The sequence below is a fragment of the Myotis nattereri genome (genome assembly GCF_964212035.1).
Source record: "Myotis nattereri genome assembly, chromosome: 16".
Classification (NCBI taxonomy): Eukaryota; Metazoa; Chordata; class Mammalia; order Chiroptera; family Vespertilionidae; genus Myotis; species Myotis nattereri.
The window spans coordinates 52890245-52909932 of NC_138091.1; the positions used below are offsets into that span (position 1 = coordinate 52890245).

Here is a 19688-nt window from a genome sequence, read left to right on the forward strand (position 1 = left end):
CTGTCTGGCAACCTCCCTCCTTTCCTTCCCTCAAGCACCTTCCACCTTCACTCTTTCCCAAAGCCTCCCTTGCTTCTAACACAGTCATGAAGGTCCAGGAGCAAGTATCGCCAGCTCCCCTGAACAGCCAGAGCTCCTCTGCTGTGACCGATGGGCCCCATCCATCTGTCCTCTTGAATTATCAGCCCCCGGGGTGGTTAGGAGGTATGCCTTCTGCTGGGCTCAGTGTGAAAGCCAGGCTGCATATTTCTTCATTGGCAACTGTAGCCACGGAAACACTGATGGTGAGTTGAGTGGATGAGCCGCACAGGCTCATGGCTTGGGGAAATTACTTAGAAATGGGGTCCACTTCTCAGCAGGACACCTGGGCCACTTTTCCCCCTGGCAACCACCTCCTCCTGCCCATAAGCTTTTCCCACGAGTTCAGACCCAGATCCCACTTACCTGGAACCCAGAAGAGGAGGGGAAAGAGCAGCAGCAGGTACATTTTCAGCCTCACACGGGTCCCCCTGGGTCGAGCCCCTCAGCAAGACCAAACTAGAGGCTCGACTCCTTCATCCTCCAGCCCTTCTGCTTTCACTCACAGTCACTCTCACACTTCCTCCCCCAGCCACTTCCCATGCGTGAATAGAACTAAAAGAGGAAGTAGATGTAATGGGCAAGATTTCATAGTTGTTGTGAATAAGATTTTAAGTAATACCTCCCTGCCCAGAGCCACGATGGTTCTCTAAAGAGAGAACTTGCGGTGCTGCTCCGTCTTCTAGAAATTGCAGGCACATGATCAGGCTGGCTCTTGCACAATCCTCTCAACTGGAGGTGGGAAACCCAGCTCCCAACAGAGAGCCCAGCATGGGACACGATACCCTAAACCTGGAATTTCAGGTGTAGCCAGATTCTCAGGAGCCCAGAAGGTCAGGAGTTCAACCGGGTGAGGGAGGACTTGGGGCCAAAGTCAGAAAGTCAGGGAGAGATTCTGGACCAGAGATTGGCATGAAGATCAGGCCGAGGGGGTATCAAAGCCCAGCCTGCAAAGAAAGGAACTCAAAGACAGGGCGCCTGGTAGCTCAGTAAGGAGCAAGGGGCAAGAGGAGACTCCGTCCTGAGGACATACCGGAAACTCACTGCTGTGCCCCAGCCCTCCAGGTAAGAGCCCATGGATATCAACCCCAGCCTGAATCTTCCATAAACTTGTCAGTAATGCCAAGGGCTCCTTAATGGAGAAACTGGTTCATTGTGCCCTGGTTGTTGGCTCAATTGGTTGGAGTGTAGTTCTGATACTCCTGGGTTGCAGGTTTCATCCCAGTCAGGGCATATACAAAAGGCAACCAGGGAATGCATACATAAATGAAATAACAAATTGATGATCCTCTCTCTCTCTCTCTCTCTCTCTCTCTCTCTCAAGCAATCAACAAATAATTTTTTTAAAAAAGAAAAACAAACCAGCTCATTGCTTTTGGCCATCCTCCCTCGCTCCTCACACTGCCACCCCTTATAAAACCTATTGCTGTTGCTTCCTTTAAGACACGTTCTGCAGGTCTTACTCCCTTTTTCCTGCAACTCAGGGCCCATACCCCAACTTCCACCCACTTTGGGATCCCAGCAAGCCCTCAGGTGGGGCTCAGAGTTTAGGAAAAGATAGAGCCTTTCTCATATTTCGCTCCTGGAGCCACTTTGGCCATGTGTCACACACACCCTGTGACATCTTGAGGAGCCACTGAGTCCCAAGGGGAGACCTCAGGCCTTCCTACCCTAATAGGGAACAAATAAGAGAGCAGGGGGGTTCTTTGCACAGAAAAACACAGCAGCTGACTCACCAGGGCGTTTCCAGGAAGTGGCCAGAACCTGCCTTTTGCTTCACAAGATCAATTCCCCAATCGGGGTGAGAGCCTGCTCAGCCTTGTGACCCCACTTCTTCGCAAGCACGTCCTCTGCCCAGGGTCTCTGAAAATGGGGCGAGTGTTTAGTTTCTAGGGAAAATGACGGCCCTGAGAAACCAAGGGGGCAGGAGCTTTCCTGGTCTTTCTTGGGCATGGGAATAGGGAGTGAACAGCCTCTGAGCTGCTCAGGGTTCTGCCTGTGGCCTGGCCCTGATCCTGGGCCCTCCTGCCCCCACCGACCTGAGGAGGCTGCCCTTGGAGTCCAGAGCAGGGAATATCTGGTTGTCTGAGTGACGGCAAGAATGTACCTGTGTGTAAGAGTGAGTCTGTGTATGTGCCTACCCTCTGTCCATGTGTGCATCTGTGTGAATGTGTCTGTGTGTGGGTTTGTGTGTGTGTGCACACATGTGTATGTGTGTTTACAAGGAACCCACTGTCCCAGCCACAACACCATCTCAGAAACCTACTTCACACTGTGGCTCCCGCTCTCCGTTGCTCTCTTCAGACCATCCTGGTGGGTGACAGTAGCGTGGGGAAGACCAGGGCAAGTTCATCCGTGGCTCCTTCTCGGCCACTGTGGGATTCACAGTAGTTGTTCCCCGCCTCCGGGCCCCCAGTTTGCCTCTGTCAGGGTCCCAGCAGGAAGCAGGTGGTCACTCGCGTTGGATCATTCTAGGAGGTTTAATAAACAGACTATTGGCCAAGGTGTAGGCAGGGTGCTGGGAAACCAGGAGGGATGGTGCAGTGTTTTGGGGTTGTTACTGGGCTTCCATCCCCCACCCCACTCCCCAGCCTAAGAGAGGTGAGAGGAGGGAACCATCACAGACCCAGGGACCAAGAGGGCTGTGTGCAGGGGGCTGGCGGGCAGGAGCTGTGACCATCAGTGGAGGAACGCAGCAAAGCCTAGTAACCCTCCCCCCACACTGCCCTCCTCCTGCTCCCCCCCATATCCTATGGGGCTCCCCATTGACAGCACACAACCAGAAGCTGGAAAGCAAGGGAATATATCAATACAGATTGTTCAGGGGCACCTCCCAATGCAACAAGAAGGCAAAGTCATGGCTTGAAAGTTTAAAAACAGTGCAATCATGCCCGGCCGGTGTGGCTCAATGGTTGACTGTCAACCTATGAACCAGGAGGTCATGGTTTGATTCCCCGTCAGGGCACATGCCAGGTAGCTGGCTCTATCCCCAATAGGGGGTGTGCAGAAGGCAGCTGATCAATGATTCTCTCTCATCATTGATATGTCTATCTCTCTCTCCCTCTACCTTCCTCTCTGAAATCAATTAAAAATATTGGGGGGAAAATAAAAACAGTCTAATCCTAGCATTGCGGTCCTAGGGCACTGGTAGGTCGAAGGTGAAAGTTCCGTTTTTAGCCCTTGGGCTCTCCCTGGACACAGCACGGCCCGCTGAGATGAGGGAAGTGGTCCCAAATGTCCAGGGAGAACAGAGAAACTGCGCCAGCGTCTCAGACTTGGCCTCTGCAAACCCTGGGGGAGAGCTGAGCTGCCTGGTGTGACGGGGACGCTCATTCACTGAGAAGAATCAGGAACCGTGAGCTCCCGGACCGCAATGCCCTGCGAATGCAGCCGGGTCGCTGAGCCTCCGGAGATCCCATAGCTGAATGAGATCCGCACGGGCCGCTGGCTAAACAGAAAGCTGGCGTCCCTCCCCGCATCCTGGAGTCACGAGACAGACCAACCAGGTGTCAGGACGCTGGTCCCGGGCACACAAGGGGGGCATCGCTGTGCTGAAAAGCCAAGGTCTCAGACCTGAGCTCCAGGTACCCTCCTCGGTGCCGCGGGAGCTGTCCAGTGCTGAACCGGGATGCGGCCCGGCCAGGCCCATGGGACTTAGACCTGAGCCTAGACTGTTTTTAAACTTTCAAGCCATGACTTTGCCTTCTTGTTGCATTGGGAGGTGCCCCTACGACGCCCAGCTGAGCCTGGACCCAGCTTCCGGAAGCTCTGACGCAGAACGCGGGAGAGCGGGATCGGCGGGCTCCAAGCCGGACATGGACCTGCAGAGACTCAACTCCTACCAAGGGGGAGCTGGCCCTGACTTCCATGAGCATGTCCTGCATAAGTTAAGACCCCCCTCCAGGCCCCCGCCCCCGTCCCAACGCTGGGAGAAGGCGCCCTCACCAGGAGTTCTCTCTGTTCCCCTGACTTGGCTTAGGGACTTAAGAAGAAACTCGCCCCTATCCGTGAGCCTAGGGAACCCTTTCTGTTGGATCCTGTTTACTGCTCAAAACAGATGCGTGTGCTCTGGGGGAGGGGCCGCCGCCAGAGGTTCAGATCGCCAGGAGCTTCGTTCATTCATTTAAATCACCTGGCGTCCCTTTCTCATTCACCCCCTCCTGCCTCTCATCCATCTGAACTCCCGTGTAACCGCTGGGGAGGCTGTTTGTCTTCCCACCCAGGCCCCATTAGGTCCTACGGTTGTGGTCAAAAACCTCTCATGTGGCCCATGAAAACTTTCACTTCCAACTTGGTTAAAATTAGACACAGAAGTGATCTGCAGCAGGGAAAAAAAAAAAAAAAGAAAGAAAACCTGTTGTTTTCAAACCAGACTCCCTCGTGACTCCAGAAACCTGCCCTCCAGCCTTAACTTAGTCATATCCTCCTGAAACTGTCTGCTTATTTCAAAGTTCTTGTTCATCCGCGGCTTCCCTCATTCGAGTTCCTTATGCAACTCAGTTCTCAGTAATGTAGGTCGACTCTTGAAGCGATTGTTGGGGAAAGTGGCAGCCTCGCTCTAGGCAACACTTTTCATCCAACATCCATTGTTTTGAAAGAATCAGAGCCTTCTATTTGCTGCAAGAAGTCACTGTGGGTCCTCATGACTCCTCATTCCATCCTTATAGTTTCTGCTTTGCTGATATCACTTTATTTGTCGGTCCCGGAGAGGCTGTGCATTGTCCTGTACTTGGAGATTTTTAAAGATCAAAATACCCTTCTGAAAATTCCATGATGCAAGCTCTGAAATAATACGACTCCTCCTCTCCCCTTATTGCACAGTTTATATTTGAGGAAACTGAAGTCCAGAGAGCCAAAGTGACTATGCAAGGAAACAAGGTAGAAAGTGGCAGAGCTGATACTAAAAGCCAGGAATTTTGACTCTGGGTCTCATAAGTTTTCTCTGTACAAGTGTGGTCCATAGAGCAGCAGCGTTAGCATCGCCTGAGAGCTTGTTAGAGAGGTGAAACCTCAATCTCCTCCCGGATCTGCTGCGTCTGCATCTGTAATTTAACAGGATCCTTAGGAAACAAATATACACAGTAAAGTTTCAGACGCACAGCCCTGTGTCATGCTGGCTACTTCTGACACAAATAAAGGAAGATCAGTCATTAGAGGGAGCAGGTCTGTAGACGTGAACAGTCCATGTGGCTTCTCCCTCCAGGCCTCTGAACCCGTGGGGTAAGTTTTAAAACCATTACAGTTTGAAGTAAACTGTTATCAAATCTGTGTTTTTTGAGGTTGTGAGTCTAGCCTTTATAGACAGTCTATACAAGCAAAGGAACATAATTACCAATCAATTACAAAAGCAACCTGGTGACTAGATACATGGGTCTAAGCTTAAGCCACCTTATAAAGATAGAAATATTCCTTTTGAAATGTTAAGATTCGGAGGTCACAGTTTTCAAGTTGTTGATCAAGTAAGGTCGTTCCCACCTCAGTTGCTCACACATGAAATGCGGGACGTGGCCCATGAGAACTTTCACTTCCTTTGGGCTTACAGATCAACAAATTGGGAAAGATCAACAAACTGCTAATAAATGCCCGGGCTTTTGAGCTTGGGTGTGAGCCTCTTGAGAGAAGAAGCTGGCTTTAAACCTTCTGGGGTCTCAACAGAGTGACATATGTGGGTAGAAAGTTTTTATTTCCATGATAACGCTGACTACCCCTGACTGATATTATTTCATTATTGTGCATGACTTTTTTATTGTCATCCACTTAAGAAATCCATTTGTAAAGGGGCAGGGTATCAACGTATTTGTCTTATTTTTTAAGTTTTCTGTATAGTAATTCCTGCTGTCTCGTTAGGATGCAGTGACCATGGGATGTAGGCTCCCCTCCAACCTTAGTTGCTAGGAAGAACGGTTTTTAAATAAACTTTTTATTGAAGTATAGCAACCACAAGAAAAGCTCAAATCATACAGGCGCACCCTGATGGATTATCACAAAGTGAGCACCTCTGGGCAACCACTACCAAGATAAAGAGATGGAACCTTCCAGCTTCCCAGAACTCCCCCCACATACCCCGTCCCACACACTCCCCCTTCTTCCTCCCCAGAGGTTACCCTTATGGAGGAGGAAGAATCATTTCATGTTTTGACAGAGCAGCCAGATATTACGTAAAATAGTCTAGACACTTGCCAGAAGGGAATCGCTATATGGTGGAAAGCCCAGAAGAGTGAGCGGCTTCCCTCCCTGTAGAATATCTCCATCCCTCCCTGTGGAACGTCTCCATCCCTCCCTGTGGAATGTCTCCGGCAGCTTGTTTTCCTCCTGCTGGAAAGCCGGCAGACTCAGATAAATGGATGAAGTGCAGGTCATATCACTGGTGATCGCTAGCTTGTGGGTCCTGCCCAGATCCCAGGGCAGGCAGCTGGTGTGGGGGGTGGCGCTGGCTGGTCCTCCTGGGCAGCCTGAGCAGTAAAGGATGGTGACTCAGACCAACCCCCAACGTCATTTTCCACGCTCTGCAGGCCTCCCCCTCTGTGCGCTCCCCTCTCGTGTGGAGTCCCTGGGCCCTTTCGTGAGAAAGTTCCTGGAACGCATGGCTGTTGGTGTGCTGATGTTTCCTCTTACCAGCTGCTCTGGGGAAGGGCTCTGACTTCCTCCATGTTCAGGGCAGGAAACCCAGCTTAGCTGGAGGTAAACAGCCAGAGGTGAGCACCCGACGGGGGAAGTGTTGAAGGGACACTTGAAGTGGCTCTAAATTTACCCCGGCCTGCTCCTGTCTCCACCTCCCGCTCAGGCCAGAGAAGCCGCCCTGGAGCCCACAGGGGAGGGTGGAGGTGCAGAGCACGCGGGCAGTGCCCTTCCCAGCGGGGTCCATCCTCCCAGGGGAGATAATGGTATAATTGTTGAAAGAAGTGGAGCTCCAGAGTCCCCCTAGCAAGTGGTGCCTATTCCCTGAGATGCCAACGTCTGCTCCCTCCTCTTATTTACATTTCTCTGTGTGTGTGTCTCCCCCTCTCTTCCACTACCTCTAAGAAAATCAATGGAAAAATATATGTCCTCGGGTGAGGATCAACAAACAAACAAAATTCATGAAGCAGTACATGCTCTAAAGCAGTGGTTCTCAACCTGTGGGTCGCAACCCCTTTGGCGGTCGAATGACCCTTTCACAGGGGTCGCCTAAGACCATCCTGCATATCAGATATTTACATGACGATTCATATCAGTAGCAACATTACAGTTATGAAGTAGCAACGAAAATAATTTTATGGTTGGGTCACAACATGAGGAGCTGAATTAAAGGGCCAGATGGTTGAGAACCACTACTTTAAAGGAAGTGAAGCAGGGCAACGTGACAGAGAAAAATCGGAGGCATCGTGGGGACTTCGCCCACTAGGGTGGTCAGGGAAGGCCTCTCGGAGAGGGGACATTTGAGCTGAGATGTGATGATGAGCTGTAGCTAACTATTCATCCAGCTGCAAGGAGAGGGTTCCAGAAAGGGCAGGCACCTGCCAACGCCCTGAGATGGGAACAAGCCTTATCCTGTAAGGCGAGCAGGAAGGCCCCTGGGGGTGAAGGACAGCGAGGGGCAGGAAGGTTGGCAGAGACAGGGTCATAGGCACAGGCAGGGACCATGGGGTCCTGGTGGCCCCATAGGCTGCGGAAGAAGCCACCCGAGGGTGATAAGCAGGGAGTGAGCAGGTCTGGCTGCTGGGAGAATGGACACAGATGGAAAGAGGGACTCCAGCCAGGGGACTGTATGGCAGCTTGGACGAGGCTGGTCACCATGGAGATAAGGGGACAGGACAAGATTCAGGACATGTTCTGGAGAGAGGGCTACCAGGACTCTAGAAGAAGCATGGTGAGTCCGGAGTTTGTAAATATTCACTAACTATCCCTATGTGAATGCACATGCCTGCGCACACACACACACACACACACACACACTATCCTCCCTAGACCCACAGTGCAGGGTGGTGGCCCAGACTGTGGAGGCAAAATGCCCGAGTTCAAATTCCAACTCATCCACTTGGTGGTGAAAAAACTCAGTAAGTCACTGAACCTCTCTGGACCTCGATTCTTCATCTGTAAAATGGGGCAGTAATGGAGGCGCCCTGGTAGGGCTGCTGTGAGGATTGAATGAGTTACTGTAGGGAGAGCACTTAGGAGGGAGCGCCTGCTACAATAGGGCGTTCGTTTCCAATGTTGCCGCATTAATTAGTGGCTTCATGTAAACAACGTACATTTATTCTCCTGCAGTTCTGGAGTCAGGGTCTCCGCGAGACTGGTTCCTTCTGACGCATCCAGTCCTTGACTTTTCCAGCTTCTAGAGGCTACAGCTTTCCTTGGCTCCTGGCCGCGTCATTCCAACCTCTGCTTCCGTCGTCACAGCCCCTTCTCTTGTGACCTTCTTGCCTCCCTCTTACACGGAGGACCCTTGTGGTTCTATTTAGGGCCTGCCGGGATAATGCAGAATAATCTCCGCATCTCCAAATCCTTCATTTAATTACATCTGCCCAGTCCCTGTGGCCATAGAAGCTAATGCTCACGGGTTCTGGAGATTAGCACACATAGAACCGTATTCAACCCACCACACATGGCAGCAATAAAGGTTCATTACTATTATTGTCATGATCATCATTATTCCTCCCTCAGCTGCCCAGCCCATAGCCCAGCCTCTTCCCAAACTATGAGGGAGAGGAAGGGAAGTGGGGAGACCCCTTTCAATCTCCCAGAAGTCCCCTGAGACCAGGCTTGGAGCCCAGTTCCGGGCTGGGGGCGATGAGAGGACTGGGAGCAGAAAGCAGATGAGGCAGGAACGTGCTGACAAGCCTCATGTGGGGTCGGGCAGGGGGTCCTTAGCACAGCTAAGGCTTCCTGATGGCACTGAATTGGATGAGCTCCTCCTGGCTCCTGCTGGGAGGGGGGGTGATGAGGTCCTGTGTGTTGCTGTAGATTGAGTCCTGATCCAAGGTGTCCAGAGACAGAGCCTCATAGAAAACGTCCGAACCCAGAAAGGGGGCCTGTAACAGAGATGCACGCAGGTCAGGGAAGCTGAGGGGCAGGGGTGCTCATGGATGAGGAGGCCTCCCTGAGGCTGGGGGACATGCCCCTCAGGAAGTCTGAAGGCCACTCCCAAGCCCTCCAGCCCCGCCTCCCTCCTCCCTGCAGGGCACCCTGAGTTCCAGCCACAGCAGGTGACTCTCCCTCAACTCCGTGCCAGGGCAGCACGTTCTGCGTGTGCTCCCAGGTCACTGGGCCTGGCTGGGTCTCCACTGACCGGCTCCCAGTCCCCCATGTGGAGACCTGATATGGAGACACTTCCGAAGGCCAAGCGCCTTGGGGAGCCCAGCAGGCAAGTCTTTCAATGGCTGCGATTGTGCCCGGCACCCACCCTCCTCTGTGCCCACAGGGGCGGGAGAAAGTCCATCCTCAAAGCAGGGACGATGAATCCAAGGCCCACAGCAGCCCCAGCAAGTACCCACCATGGTGATGTACTCCACTTCCCCCTGGTCGTCCTGGGCAGAGGAGGAGGGCTGTGTGGGGGCCCTCTTCCTGGGAGAGCTGGGCGAGGCTCCTGTCTGCTTCCGGGGCAGGTTGGCATAGCAGACATTGTCCTCCGGGGGCTGGAGCACCTGGGAGAGGAAGCCCAGGTTCCTGTTCCGCAGAAGGACACCAGCCCCTCTGCTGCCCTCGCCCCCCTCTCCCAGCTTCCCCTGCAGCTCCCACATCTCAGTCTCCACAGCTGCCCCTCCCCCCTGGCTGTTTCCAGCACCCCCTCCGGTCATCCAGGCCCTGCAGCCGGGAGGATCTGGACACTTGGGCACATGGTCTGTCTGATACATTTGAACCTCAGGGCCCCTGAGAGATGGAAAATAAGAAAAGCGGGGGAAAGTGCTCTCTGGTATATCCAGTCTGACCTCAGGGGCTCTCTTACCTGCTCTGGGGGTATCCCAGCAGCTAAAAGACAAAAACAACCAGAATTAGAAAGCTCATCCTGAGACTGGGAGGGTCCCCAGGTCTGGGGGAGAGAAAAAGAAAAGAAAAGAGGTGAATGAGGCTCCAGAAGGGAGACCTGGTTCTAATTCTGACTCTTCAGATGACACAGTCTGTGACATGGGGCATTCACCTCTCTGGGCTTCCATTTCTCCACTTGAAAAATAAGGGGATCTCAGCTCAGTTCCCCTCATCACAGAACTGTGACATCAACTGACTGGGGGGCCCAGCCATCAGCGTCCTGGGATTGTTTCCCTCACTGCCATCCCAGGGCCATCCTGTAATGTCAACCAGAAGCTCTGCCTGGAATGCTACCGGGAGCTCTACCTCATCCGTCATTCACACCGACCTACCCAGCCGCCCGGCTGTCTGATCCCCTCTCCCCAGCTCTCACTGCACTTGATGTCTGTCCGTCTCATACATCAGATGGTCCCACCGAATTCTGGTTAGACTTCAGGTGGGCTGTGGGCTGCTGGGCTGCTGAGCCTGCCCTTCCTCGCATGGCCGGAGCCTGGCTGTGCCTGGCACACGGGTGCCCATCAGTAAAAGTCATCTGTGGAGACCCAGGGGTGCTCAAGCTGGGTCAGCAGCAGATGGACCGGCTTTCAGGTGTTCGCTGGTTCCCATTTCTGTCTGTCCTTTGGTCCTCCCCTGGCCTCCCAGCTTTAGAGACAACAAAGAAACAAGACGTTTTCCCGCCAGATTTTTAGTTTCAAAAGTTTAGATACTGAGGAGCACAGAAAGTACCTACAACATGAGCCACAGACAATGCACTTGGGAGAAAACATGATGAACAGAGCTAGGCTTCCCCTCCCAGATTATAAGATCCCCCAGGCTCGGGGGAGGGAGCGGGCCGGAGAGGACCCCATGAGAGAGAGCGCAGGCCCCAGTGGGCTCTGAGAAGGGGCAGTGCCATTACGCGAGGATGTGGAAGTGGAGCCAGACAGGAGGAGGGTTTGTTTGGGGCCAGATCCTGTTGGATGAGGCTGGCTTATGAGTGAATGGCTGGGGCGGAGGAGGAGCAAAAGTAGGAATCTCAACCAACCTTTATAATAAAACCCAGAGGACTCTGTGTATGACCCATGTGCATGCACGCATGTGTGTGCATACATGTGATCTGTGTTTACACATGTGTTATTTGTATGTGCATGTGCAATATGTCATGTTTCATACATGTGCGTGTGCTCGTGCAGGTGTGTGCACATTTACGTGTGTGTGTGTGTGTTTCTCCCTACCCCGTGTCAGCTCAGTACCTCCTTGGCAACCATAGGAATTTCACGGAAGTGGCTGCGCACCTGACATGAGCATGAGGTCATTGCCATTGGTCCACACACTTGAGCTCCAAGGAGCCAGCCCTGTGGACATCGGCCCACACGCTGCCACCCAGCCCAGCCCAGCACAGCCCAGCCCAGCCCAGCCCAGCCCAGCCAGGTCCTCTCACCTTCCTTCTGTCGCTTCACCACTCTCCACACCAACAGTGAGGCTGCCGCCAAGACAAGCAGCAACAGAACAATGAAGAGGGGCAGGGAGATGCAGAGCTTCAGGGAGTCGCCACTGGAAGCAACAGAAGACACCAGTGAACCCTAGCTCACCTCCTGCCCCTGGGCCTGATCCCATCCACCCGGTAGCAGACAGGGCCACACACCTTTTGACTCGCAGTTTGCAGCCTGGGAACCCCACTCCTGGGTGCCCTCAAAAATGGCGGTTGTTTTTAAAGGAGAGGAGGGCTCCACAAGGGAGTTTCAGGGGTCTAGAAGCCTAAGAGAAGTATGACAACAGGCACCGGCGAGGTCTCCTGCTTCCTCACTGGTCCTCTGACCTGGCTGCACAGTGTCCCCCAGCCCACAATTCATGTCACTCAGAACCTGGGAAGATGACCTATTTGGAAATAAGAGCTTTGCAGATGTGATCAAGAGATGTCATACTGGATTAGGATGGGCCAAACCCAACGACTGGTGTCCTTATAAAAGGAAAATTGGGGCAACAGGGACACGGTCACAGAGACCATGTGACAGCAGGGCCAGAGACTGGAATGATTCAGCCACAGGCCAAGGAACGCCAGGGATTGCCGGCCACCAACAGCCAAGAGAGAGGCATGGGACAGGTTCTACCCCCACCTCAGCTCAGTGCCTCCTTGGAATTTTACTGAAGTGTCTGGGCACCCGAAATGGGCCTAAGGTCATTGCCATCGGCCCACACACTTGAGTTGCAAGAAGCCAACCCTTTCGAAACCTTGATTTCAGATCATGGACCTCAGGAGCTCCAATGGCGCAATCGGTTAGCGCGCGGTACTTATACAGATCATGGACCTCCTGGGCTGTGAGAGAATATACTTGTCTTGTGTTAAGCCACCAGTTTGTGCTATTTTGTTATGGCAGCCACAGGAAACTCATACATTCTCCAACACACACACACACACACACACACACACACACACACACACTATAGTTCATCCTCAGCACAGCAGCCAGGAATGCTTTTAACCAAAGTTCAGCATCTCCCTCCTGTGCTCAGAATCCCATAACAGCCCCATTTCATTCCAAGAAAATGGCCAGGGCTGACATTGGCTTCCACTGTCTCCCCCCACCCCCACCCGCTCTCCTCATTTCTTCCTCTTCTCGCCCTCGCTTGCTCTTGTGGAAAGGAAATGACTGGGGTTCTTATAAGAAGAAGAAGGGATTGGGACACAGACCCACACAAAGGGGAAACCAGGCAAGAAAGTCCTCTGTGAGCTGCCAGGTGGTCTAGAGACTCCAGGAATCGTCAGGATCCCCGCTGTTGCCATAACAGTAACAAGGAGTTCATAACAGAAACGGGGCTTCCCCAGGCCCTTCCTGTTCTCCCAGAATTTGGACCAGGGGGCACTGTGGCCCCATGACCCTGTGCCCACACACCCTGGCCATGCCCTCTGCCCTGACTGCCGGCTCCTCCATCTCCCACACTCTCAGCTCCGCGTGGGGCGCTCTATATCTGTGTGACCCGAGCTCAACACGGTGCCGGCCAAGCAGAACGTAACTCCGTGGAAGTGGGATGGATGCGTGAATGAACCAACAAACCTCCGAACTGCAGGACGCAGGATGGGGTGGGGGCTCACCAAGGACACTGCGCGGCCTGAGAGCCAGAGGAAGGGCCCCTGGCATCCTGGCTGGGACGTGGGACCACAAAGGGTCCCCACACCGGAGAAGTCTGGGACCAGTGGGCCACAGGGAACAGCAGCATCCAAGCTGACCTACCTGCCATCGGAGTGCTGGCTGGTCACATTCAGGAAGCCGGTGGAGTTTTCTGGGGTGTCTGGTACTGGGAATGCATTGGCAGTGGAGGCGATGGCAGAGGTGGGGGTCAACACTGTGGTTGGTGCTTGTCATACAAAACAGATTACATTCCACTCTCCTGCTGTCACACCTGCAGCCCTGCACGTAGCTCAGAGCCAGGGAGGATGTGGGCTGCCCTGGCCTGCAGAGCCTGGGGCAGGGCCACGAGAAGGGGCCTACAGCTGGGCCACTCATCTCTTTGGCTGTAGGAGACCTGGGCACAGGTCCAAGGGGTCATCACACAGGCCCGGGAAGGCTCAGGGGGCCCAGGATTATTGCCTCAGGGCAATGGCAGCTGGAGTTCATCTGAACTTTAAACACTCCCGCTCTTTATGGCAGGGCCTCCGCCAGTACCTCCCCCATCTTACTTATCCAGCAAGGACCAGAGCAGAATGGGGACGTGCCAGGTAGCTAACACACCCAAGAGCTATGACTTCTAAGGTCAGGGCCGGCCCTGAGCAAATTACATGTTCAGTAAGAGCCTTTCCTTTGGACAAGTTATTAAGTTTCTATGATGGGGTAGTTCCTGCTCAGGGTAATTCTCGAGATCCCATGAGACAAGGAACGTGCTGCACTTGGCAGCTCCCTCAGGCCTCCCGGGTTCCAGGTGTGGTGGGGACGCTATGAGTGTGTCCCCTCCCGGCCATAAGTGCCCTGTGAGCTGGTGCTGGCTGTCTGAGGGTCGGCAGAAGCAGAGCCCAACGGATACACTTGTTCACACCCAGATGCTCCCAGGAGTGTCTATTCCAGAAGGTCTTAGGAAGAGAACGTCTCTAAGCCCAGATGCATCCATGGCTCATGGTGGGATGTCAGGCGCCCAGAAGGCAACTGTTTGGCTGTGGAAGCCTTTCCAGACCTCGGGAGTGACCCACAGCCCCAACTGTGCTGGGCCTCCTGCCCCCTGAAACCAGATATGGAACAAGGGGTGGGGACAGCGGCTATGAGCCCGGGCCTCAACCTTCAGGAAGAGCAGGGACACCTGGGCACCAGAGGTGCCAGGGAAGCCTTGGCAGGAATTGGTTCCCACAGAAGAGGCTTCCCTCAGCCCATGAGCTAAAACTGAGGCCATCACCGTGGTCTCTATGGCAATAGACTCAGGCGATGAGCTGTGCAGAGAAATATATGTGCCCAGAAAGGCTTGATCCATCCTGGGGAGGTCCCGGGAGCCCCAAGAGCATCTAAGAGAAACCCTGCACCTCCCAACCTAAGTGAGCAGCTGGGATTCCATGAGACCTCAGGTCCAACCCTCCTCTGTGGCAGTTCATCTGAGTGAGTTCAGTCACTGGAAAGGGGCCTCAGGGACCAGGGAAGAGCAGGCCCTGAAAGGACACACATGCACGTCCTCTTACCTGGGTCAATGGTCACTTTAACAGGGACCCCAGGGTCAGTTCCAGTTCTCTCAATCCCACACCAGTAAGTGTCTGTATCTTCTCGCCTGAGCTCCTTCATGATCACAGTGAACATGAGGCTTCTCGGATGGTCCCTGATGGACACACGGTTCTTCTTCACCATCTCTGATCCATTGGTTATAACGAGGATCTCACAGCTAATCCAGTCATGCCCACGACACCACCACTTCCTGTAGGTCTCCCACCCTGGGTCATAGTGACACTGCACAGACAATGAGTGCCACTCCCCGCCTCTCACTTCTTTTGGTCCCGAGATGATATACGATGAGTCTGGAAAACACAAACCCATGTGTCTGTCACCTCCCCTACCCCCACCCCGAGGCTCAGGCAGCAGCCGCCTGCACTGTGAGCAGCTCCGACAAGTCCAAGGCCTGAGGAGTGGGACAGAGTCAAGGAAGGAATTCACCTTCCACAGCACACACCTTTGTCCTTCCAAGTTCCCCTGGCTCAGAGCCACCTCCAAAACCATCTAACGGCACCACTGTGGAGCTCAAGGAAACAAAGCACTGACTCTGAGCAATAATTATCTCCTATAACTCCCTCCCTCCCGCTCCCTGTGGCCCATAAATCTTTGTCCTTTTGCCACATCTCAGTGTTAACTGGTCTCAGGGGGAGGAAGTACCCGCGGGCCCATGGCCACAGGAGTGAGTGCTCCTGGCCTGTGCTGATGGGCTCAGGAGGGGCAGCTGCTGCACCCGCTCCCCTGGCTGTGCAGAGGCGGCTCCTAGTGGGTCTAGTGGTTCCACAGCCAAGCACCCGCTGCAGGGCCTTTGACACTGACCACAGCAGTGATGCCAACCATGGAATCCATATCACACTGATCCCATGCTCTCCATTGAATTGCTTTGGTTTCTTTGTCAAAAAGTAAATATGTGAGTTACTTTATAGATTTTCCTTGCTGACCCATTGATCCCTTTGTCTATCCTTATGCCAATCCATCGTATGGACAGACCACATTATATTTATTTATGCATCAGTTGATGCACCTGTGAGTTGTCCCCACTTTAGGGCAATTAGAGATAACGTTGCCATGAACATTTGCATCCAACTTTTTACATGGACATATATTTTCAATTCTCTTGGGTATTTACCGAGGAGTGGCATTGCTGGGTCACATGATAACCACATGTTTAGCATTTTCAAGCATGTCAAATTGTTTTCCAAAGTGGCTGCACCATTTTACATACCCATGAGCAATGTATGTCCTCTCTAATTAGTGTTTAGCGTCTCAATAGTTCAGTTCTATGAAAGTAGAAAGATTTGGTCTAGGGGTGGGGTGGTTTCAGCAGTCATATACCTTCATCACCATTAGATACATTCACTCATTCAACTATTTTTCTAATCCGTACTTGGTATGTTTGTAGGTGCAAATATCCCTGCCCTCCTGAAGCTTATATTCAATCAAGGTGGGGGGAAGGGAGGAGACAGACAGTGGAGAAAAATAATGCAAAGTAATTGTTGTTGTAATGAAGATCATCAATGAAGGCCTCCATGAGAAGCAAAGATGTGAGGGACTGGAACCTGTGGCTCAAGAGAATAGCAGTGCAAAGGCCCTGAGGCAGGAGTGTGCCTAGCATGTTCAAAGAACATCTAAGAGGCCAGTGTGCATGAAGTGGTTGAACCAGGGGAGGAAGAATAGAGAAGAGCCCACAGCAATGACATGGAAGAACTCAGATGGTGAGCACCTGGTAGCTCAGTAAAGAGGTGGATTTTTACTCTGAGTAGGATGGGAGGTCATTGGAAGGTTTTGACTAGAGGAGAGACAGGATGTGGCTTACATTGTCTAAGGGTCATTATGGGATGTGAGAGGAGATAGATGCCCAGGTTTTGCTTGAGCACCTAGAAGGATGGAGGTTCCCAACGCAATGGTGGGACAGAAAGGAGTTGAAGGGGGAAGGAGTGGTCAGGTCACATTTGAAATGTCAACATCTGAGTGGACTTGTTCAATGGGCAATTGGGTAGACGATTCTGGAATATAGGAAGATCTCCAGGGACTAGGGATTCAGAATTTGAAGTCATCTGTACACAGATAGCATTTAAAGCCAAGAGAGGAGATGAGATCAACAAGGGAGTGACTCCAGAAAGAGAGGAAGCCCAAAGGCCAAGCCCTGAGGCCTTCCAACATTTCAAGACAATCCCCTTAATTCTTAATCCAACCTGGTGGTATCCAGCAACTTCAAGGTCACTTCAACCCTCTGTCCATGTCTCAGCCCCTCCTTTCCTCTTCACCCTACCAAGCTACCTCCTCTAGATTTTTCCAGTCCCTCCCTCGGCAACTTCTGCTACTTCCTTCTACCTCAAAGACCTAGAATCACCCCCCTCCCTGTCTGGCAACCTCCCTGCTTTCCTTCCCTCAAGCACCTTCCACCTTCACTTCTTTCCCAAAGCCTCTCTTGCTTCTAACACAGTCACAAAGGTCCAGGAGCAAGCATCACCAGCTCCCCTGAGCAGCAAGAGCTCCTCTGCTGTGACCGATGGGCCCCATCCATCTGTCCTCTTGAATTATCAGCCCCCGGGGTGGTTAGGAGGTATGCCTTCTGCTGGGCTCAGTGTGAAAGCCAGGCTGCATATTTCTTCATCGGCAACTGTAGCCACGGAAACACTGGTGGTGAGTTGAGTGGATGAGCCGCACAGGCTCATGGCTTGTAGGAACTACTTAGAAATGGGGTCCACTTCTTGCAGGACACCTTCTGGGCCCCTCCTCCCCCTGGCAGCCACCTCCTCCTGCTGCCACCTCCTCCTGCCCATAAGCTTTTCCCACCAGTTCAGACCCAGCCCCCACTCACCTGGATACAAGAAGAAGGGAGGGAAGACCATCAACAGGTACATTTTCAGCCTCGCACGGGTCCCCCTGGGTCGAGCCAGTCAGTGAGAGCAACCTACAGACTCACTTCCCACTGGTGAATAGAACTGAACGAGAACTCGCAGTGCTGCTCCGTCTCCTAGAAATCGCAGACACAGACCCACCAGGTCAGGCCGGCTCTTACTCAACCCTCTGGACTGGAGGCGGGAACCCAGCTCCAACAGAGAGCCCAGCATTGGACACGATATCCTAAACCTGGAATTTCAGGTGTAGCCAGATTCTCAGGAGCCCAGAAGGTCAGGAGTTCAACCGGGTGAAGGAGGACTTGGGGCCAAAGTCAGAAAGTCAGGGAGAGATTCTGGACCAGAGACTGGCATGAAGATCAGGCCGAGGGGTATCAAAGCCCAGCCTGCAAAGAAAGGGGCTCAAAGACAGGGCACCTGGTAGCTCAGTAAGAAGCAAGGGGCAAGAGGAGACTCTGTCCTGAGGACATACCGGAAACTCACTGCTGTGCCCCAGCCCTCCAGGTAAGAGCCCATGGATATCAACCCCAGCCTGAATCTTCCATAAACTTGTCAGTAATGCCAAGGGCTCCTTAATGGAGAAACTGGTTCATTGTGCCCTGGCCGGGTGGCTCAGTTGGTTGGAGTGTAGTTCTGATACTCCTGGATTGCAGGTTTGATCCCAGTCAGGGCATATACAATAGGCAACCAGGGAATGCATACATAAATGAAATAACAAATCGATGTTTCTTCTCTCTCTCTCTCTCTCTCTCTCTCTCTCTCTCTCTCTCTCTCTCTTGCTCTCGCAATCGATCAATAATTTTTAAAAAAAGAAACTAGTTCATTATGCTTGGCTATTCTCCCTCCCTCCTCCCTCCCCCCATCCCTTATAAAACCTATTTTGCTGATGTTGGGAGAGAAAAGCAACCGGTTCTGCAGGTCTTGCTCCCTTTTTCCTACAACTTGGTGCCCATCCCCCCATTTCCCTCCCAACTGCGATCCCAGCAAGCCCTCAGGGTGGGGCTCAGAGGTCAGCCTTTCTCATATTTCGCTCCTGGAGCCACTTTGGCCATGTGTCACACACACCCTGTGACATCTTTTGGAGCCACTGAGTCCCGAGGGGAAACCTCGGGTCTTCCTACCGAATCAGGAGTGAATAGGAGAGCAGGGGGGTTCTTTGCACAGAGAAACACAGCAGCTGATGAGCCAGGGCTTTTCCAGGAAGTGGCCAGAACCGGCCTTTCACTTCACAAGATCAACTATCCAATCGGGTCAGAAACCAAGAGAGCAGAATCTTTCCTGGCCTTTCTTGGGCGTGGGAACAGGGAGTGAACAGCCTCTGACCTGCTCAGGGTTCTGCCTGTGGCCCGGCCCTGATCCTGGGCCCACCCGGCCCCCTCCGAACCGAGGAGGCTGCCCTTGGAGTCCAGAGCCGCGAGTTGTTATCTGGTTGTTTCTGAGTGACGGCCAGACTGCTCCTCTAAGTGCCTCTGGGGACTCCAGGAGAGGCGGGCTCTGCTGGGGTCCTGTGTCCTCAGTTACCTCCCCAGGCTCACAGGTTCCCACAAAAGAGGGGATGGAACAGGCCAGTGAGAGTCCTCCTGCACTGAAGCACCCTCGTGTATGTGTGCGTGCACGGCTGCATGGGTGTGCCTGACAGTGGCTCCCCCTCTCAGCTCTGCTCCGTGGGCCTTCAAGCTTCTCACTTCTCTGTGAAAGTGAGGAAGAGGCAGGTGTGCCCTGAGACTGATGGAGCTTAACCGTCAGCACCCCTCACTTGATCAGGCTCCTTTCAAAGCCCTGCATCCAGTGCTGTGTTCATGACGTAGGTCCCCTTTCCTAAAAACCGGCCTCAACACTGTATAAGCTTCAGGCCTGTGATAGATGGTCCCACCCTCTGCTCTTTACTCCACCGTTGTTCTCACTGAAGGGGAGGGTCTACCCCCACCCTCACCCCCACCCCATCCTTGAGTCTGGACCAGATCTGTGCCCTACTTTCCCAAGAAAACCCAGCAGAAGTAACGGTGCACCAGTTCCAGACTCAGCCTGCGGAGGCCTCCTGCACTCCCTCTTGCTCTCATTCACCTCTGCCTCTGCCGTG

The 19688-nt window shown here is 53.1% G+C and overlaps 1 protein-coding gene across 3 annotated transcripts in view; it reads left to right on the forward strand.

Moving 5' to 3' along the window:
- The window catches only part of RAB37 (RAB37, member RAS oncogene family), a gene marked incomplete at its 5' end in the record, with an annotated part of 55781 nt that overhangs the window by 20737 nt on the left and 15356 nt on the right, over positions 1–19688 (forward strand). Inside the window, one exon of one of the 3 annotated variants that reach the window (XM_081110301.1) lies at positions 3894–3965. The exons of the other annotated variants lie outside the window; for them this stretch is intronic. Within the exon in view, the coding sequence (XP_080966427.1) occupies positions 3894–3965 (72 nt within the window). Of the gene's footprint in view, positions 1–3893; positions 3966–19688 lie in introns of those variants that run through there. 3 annotated transcript variants of the gene reach the window in all.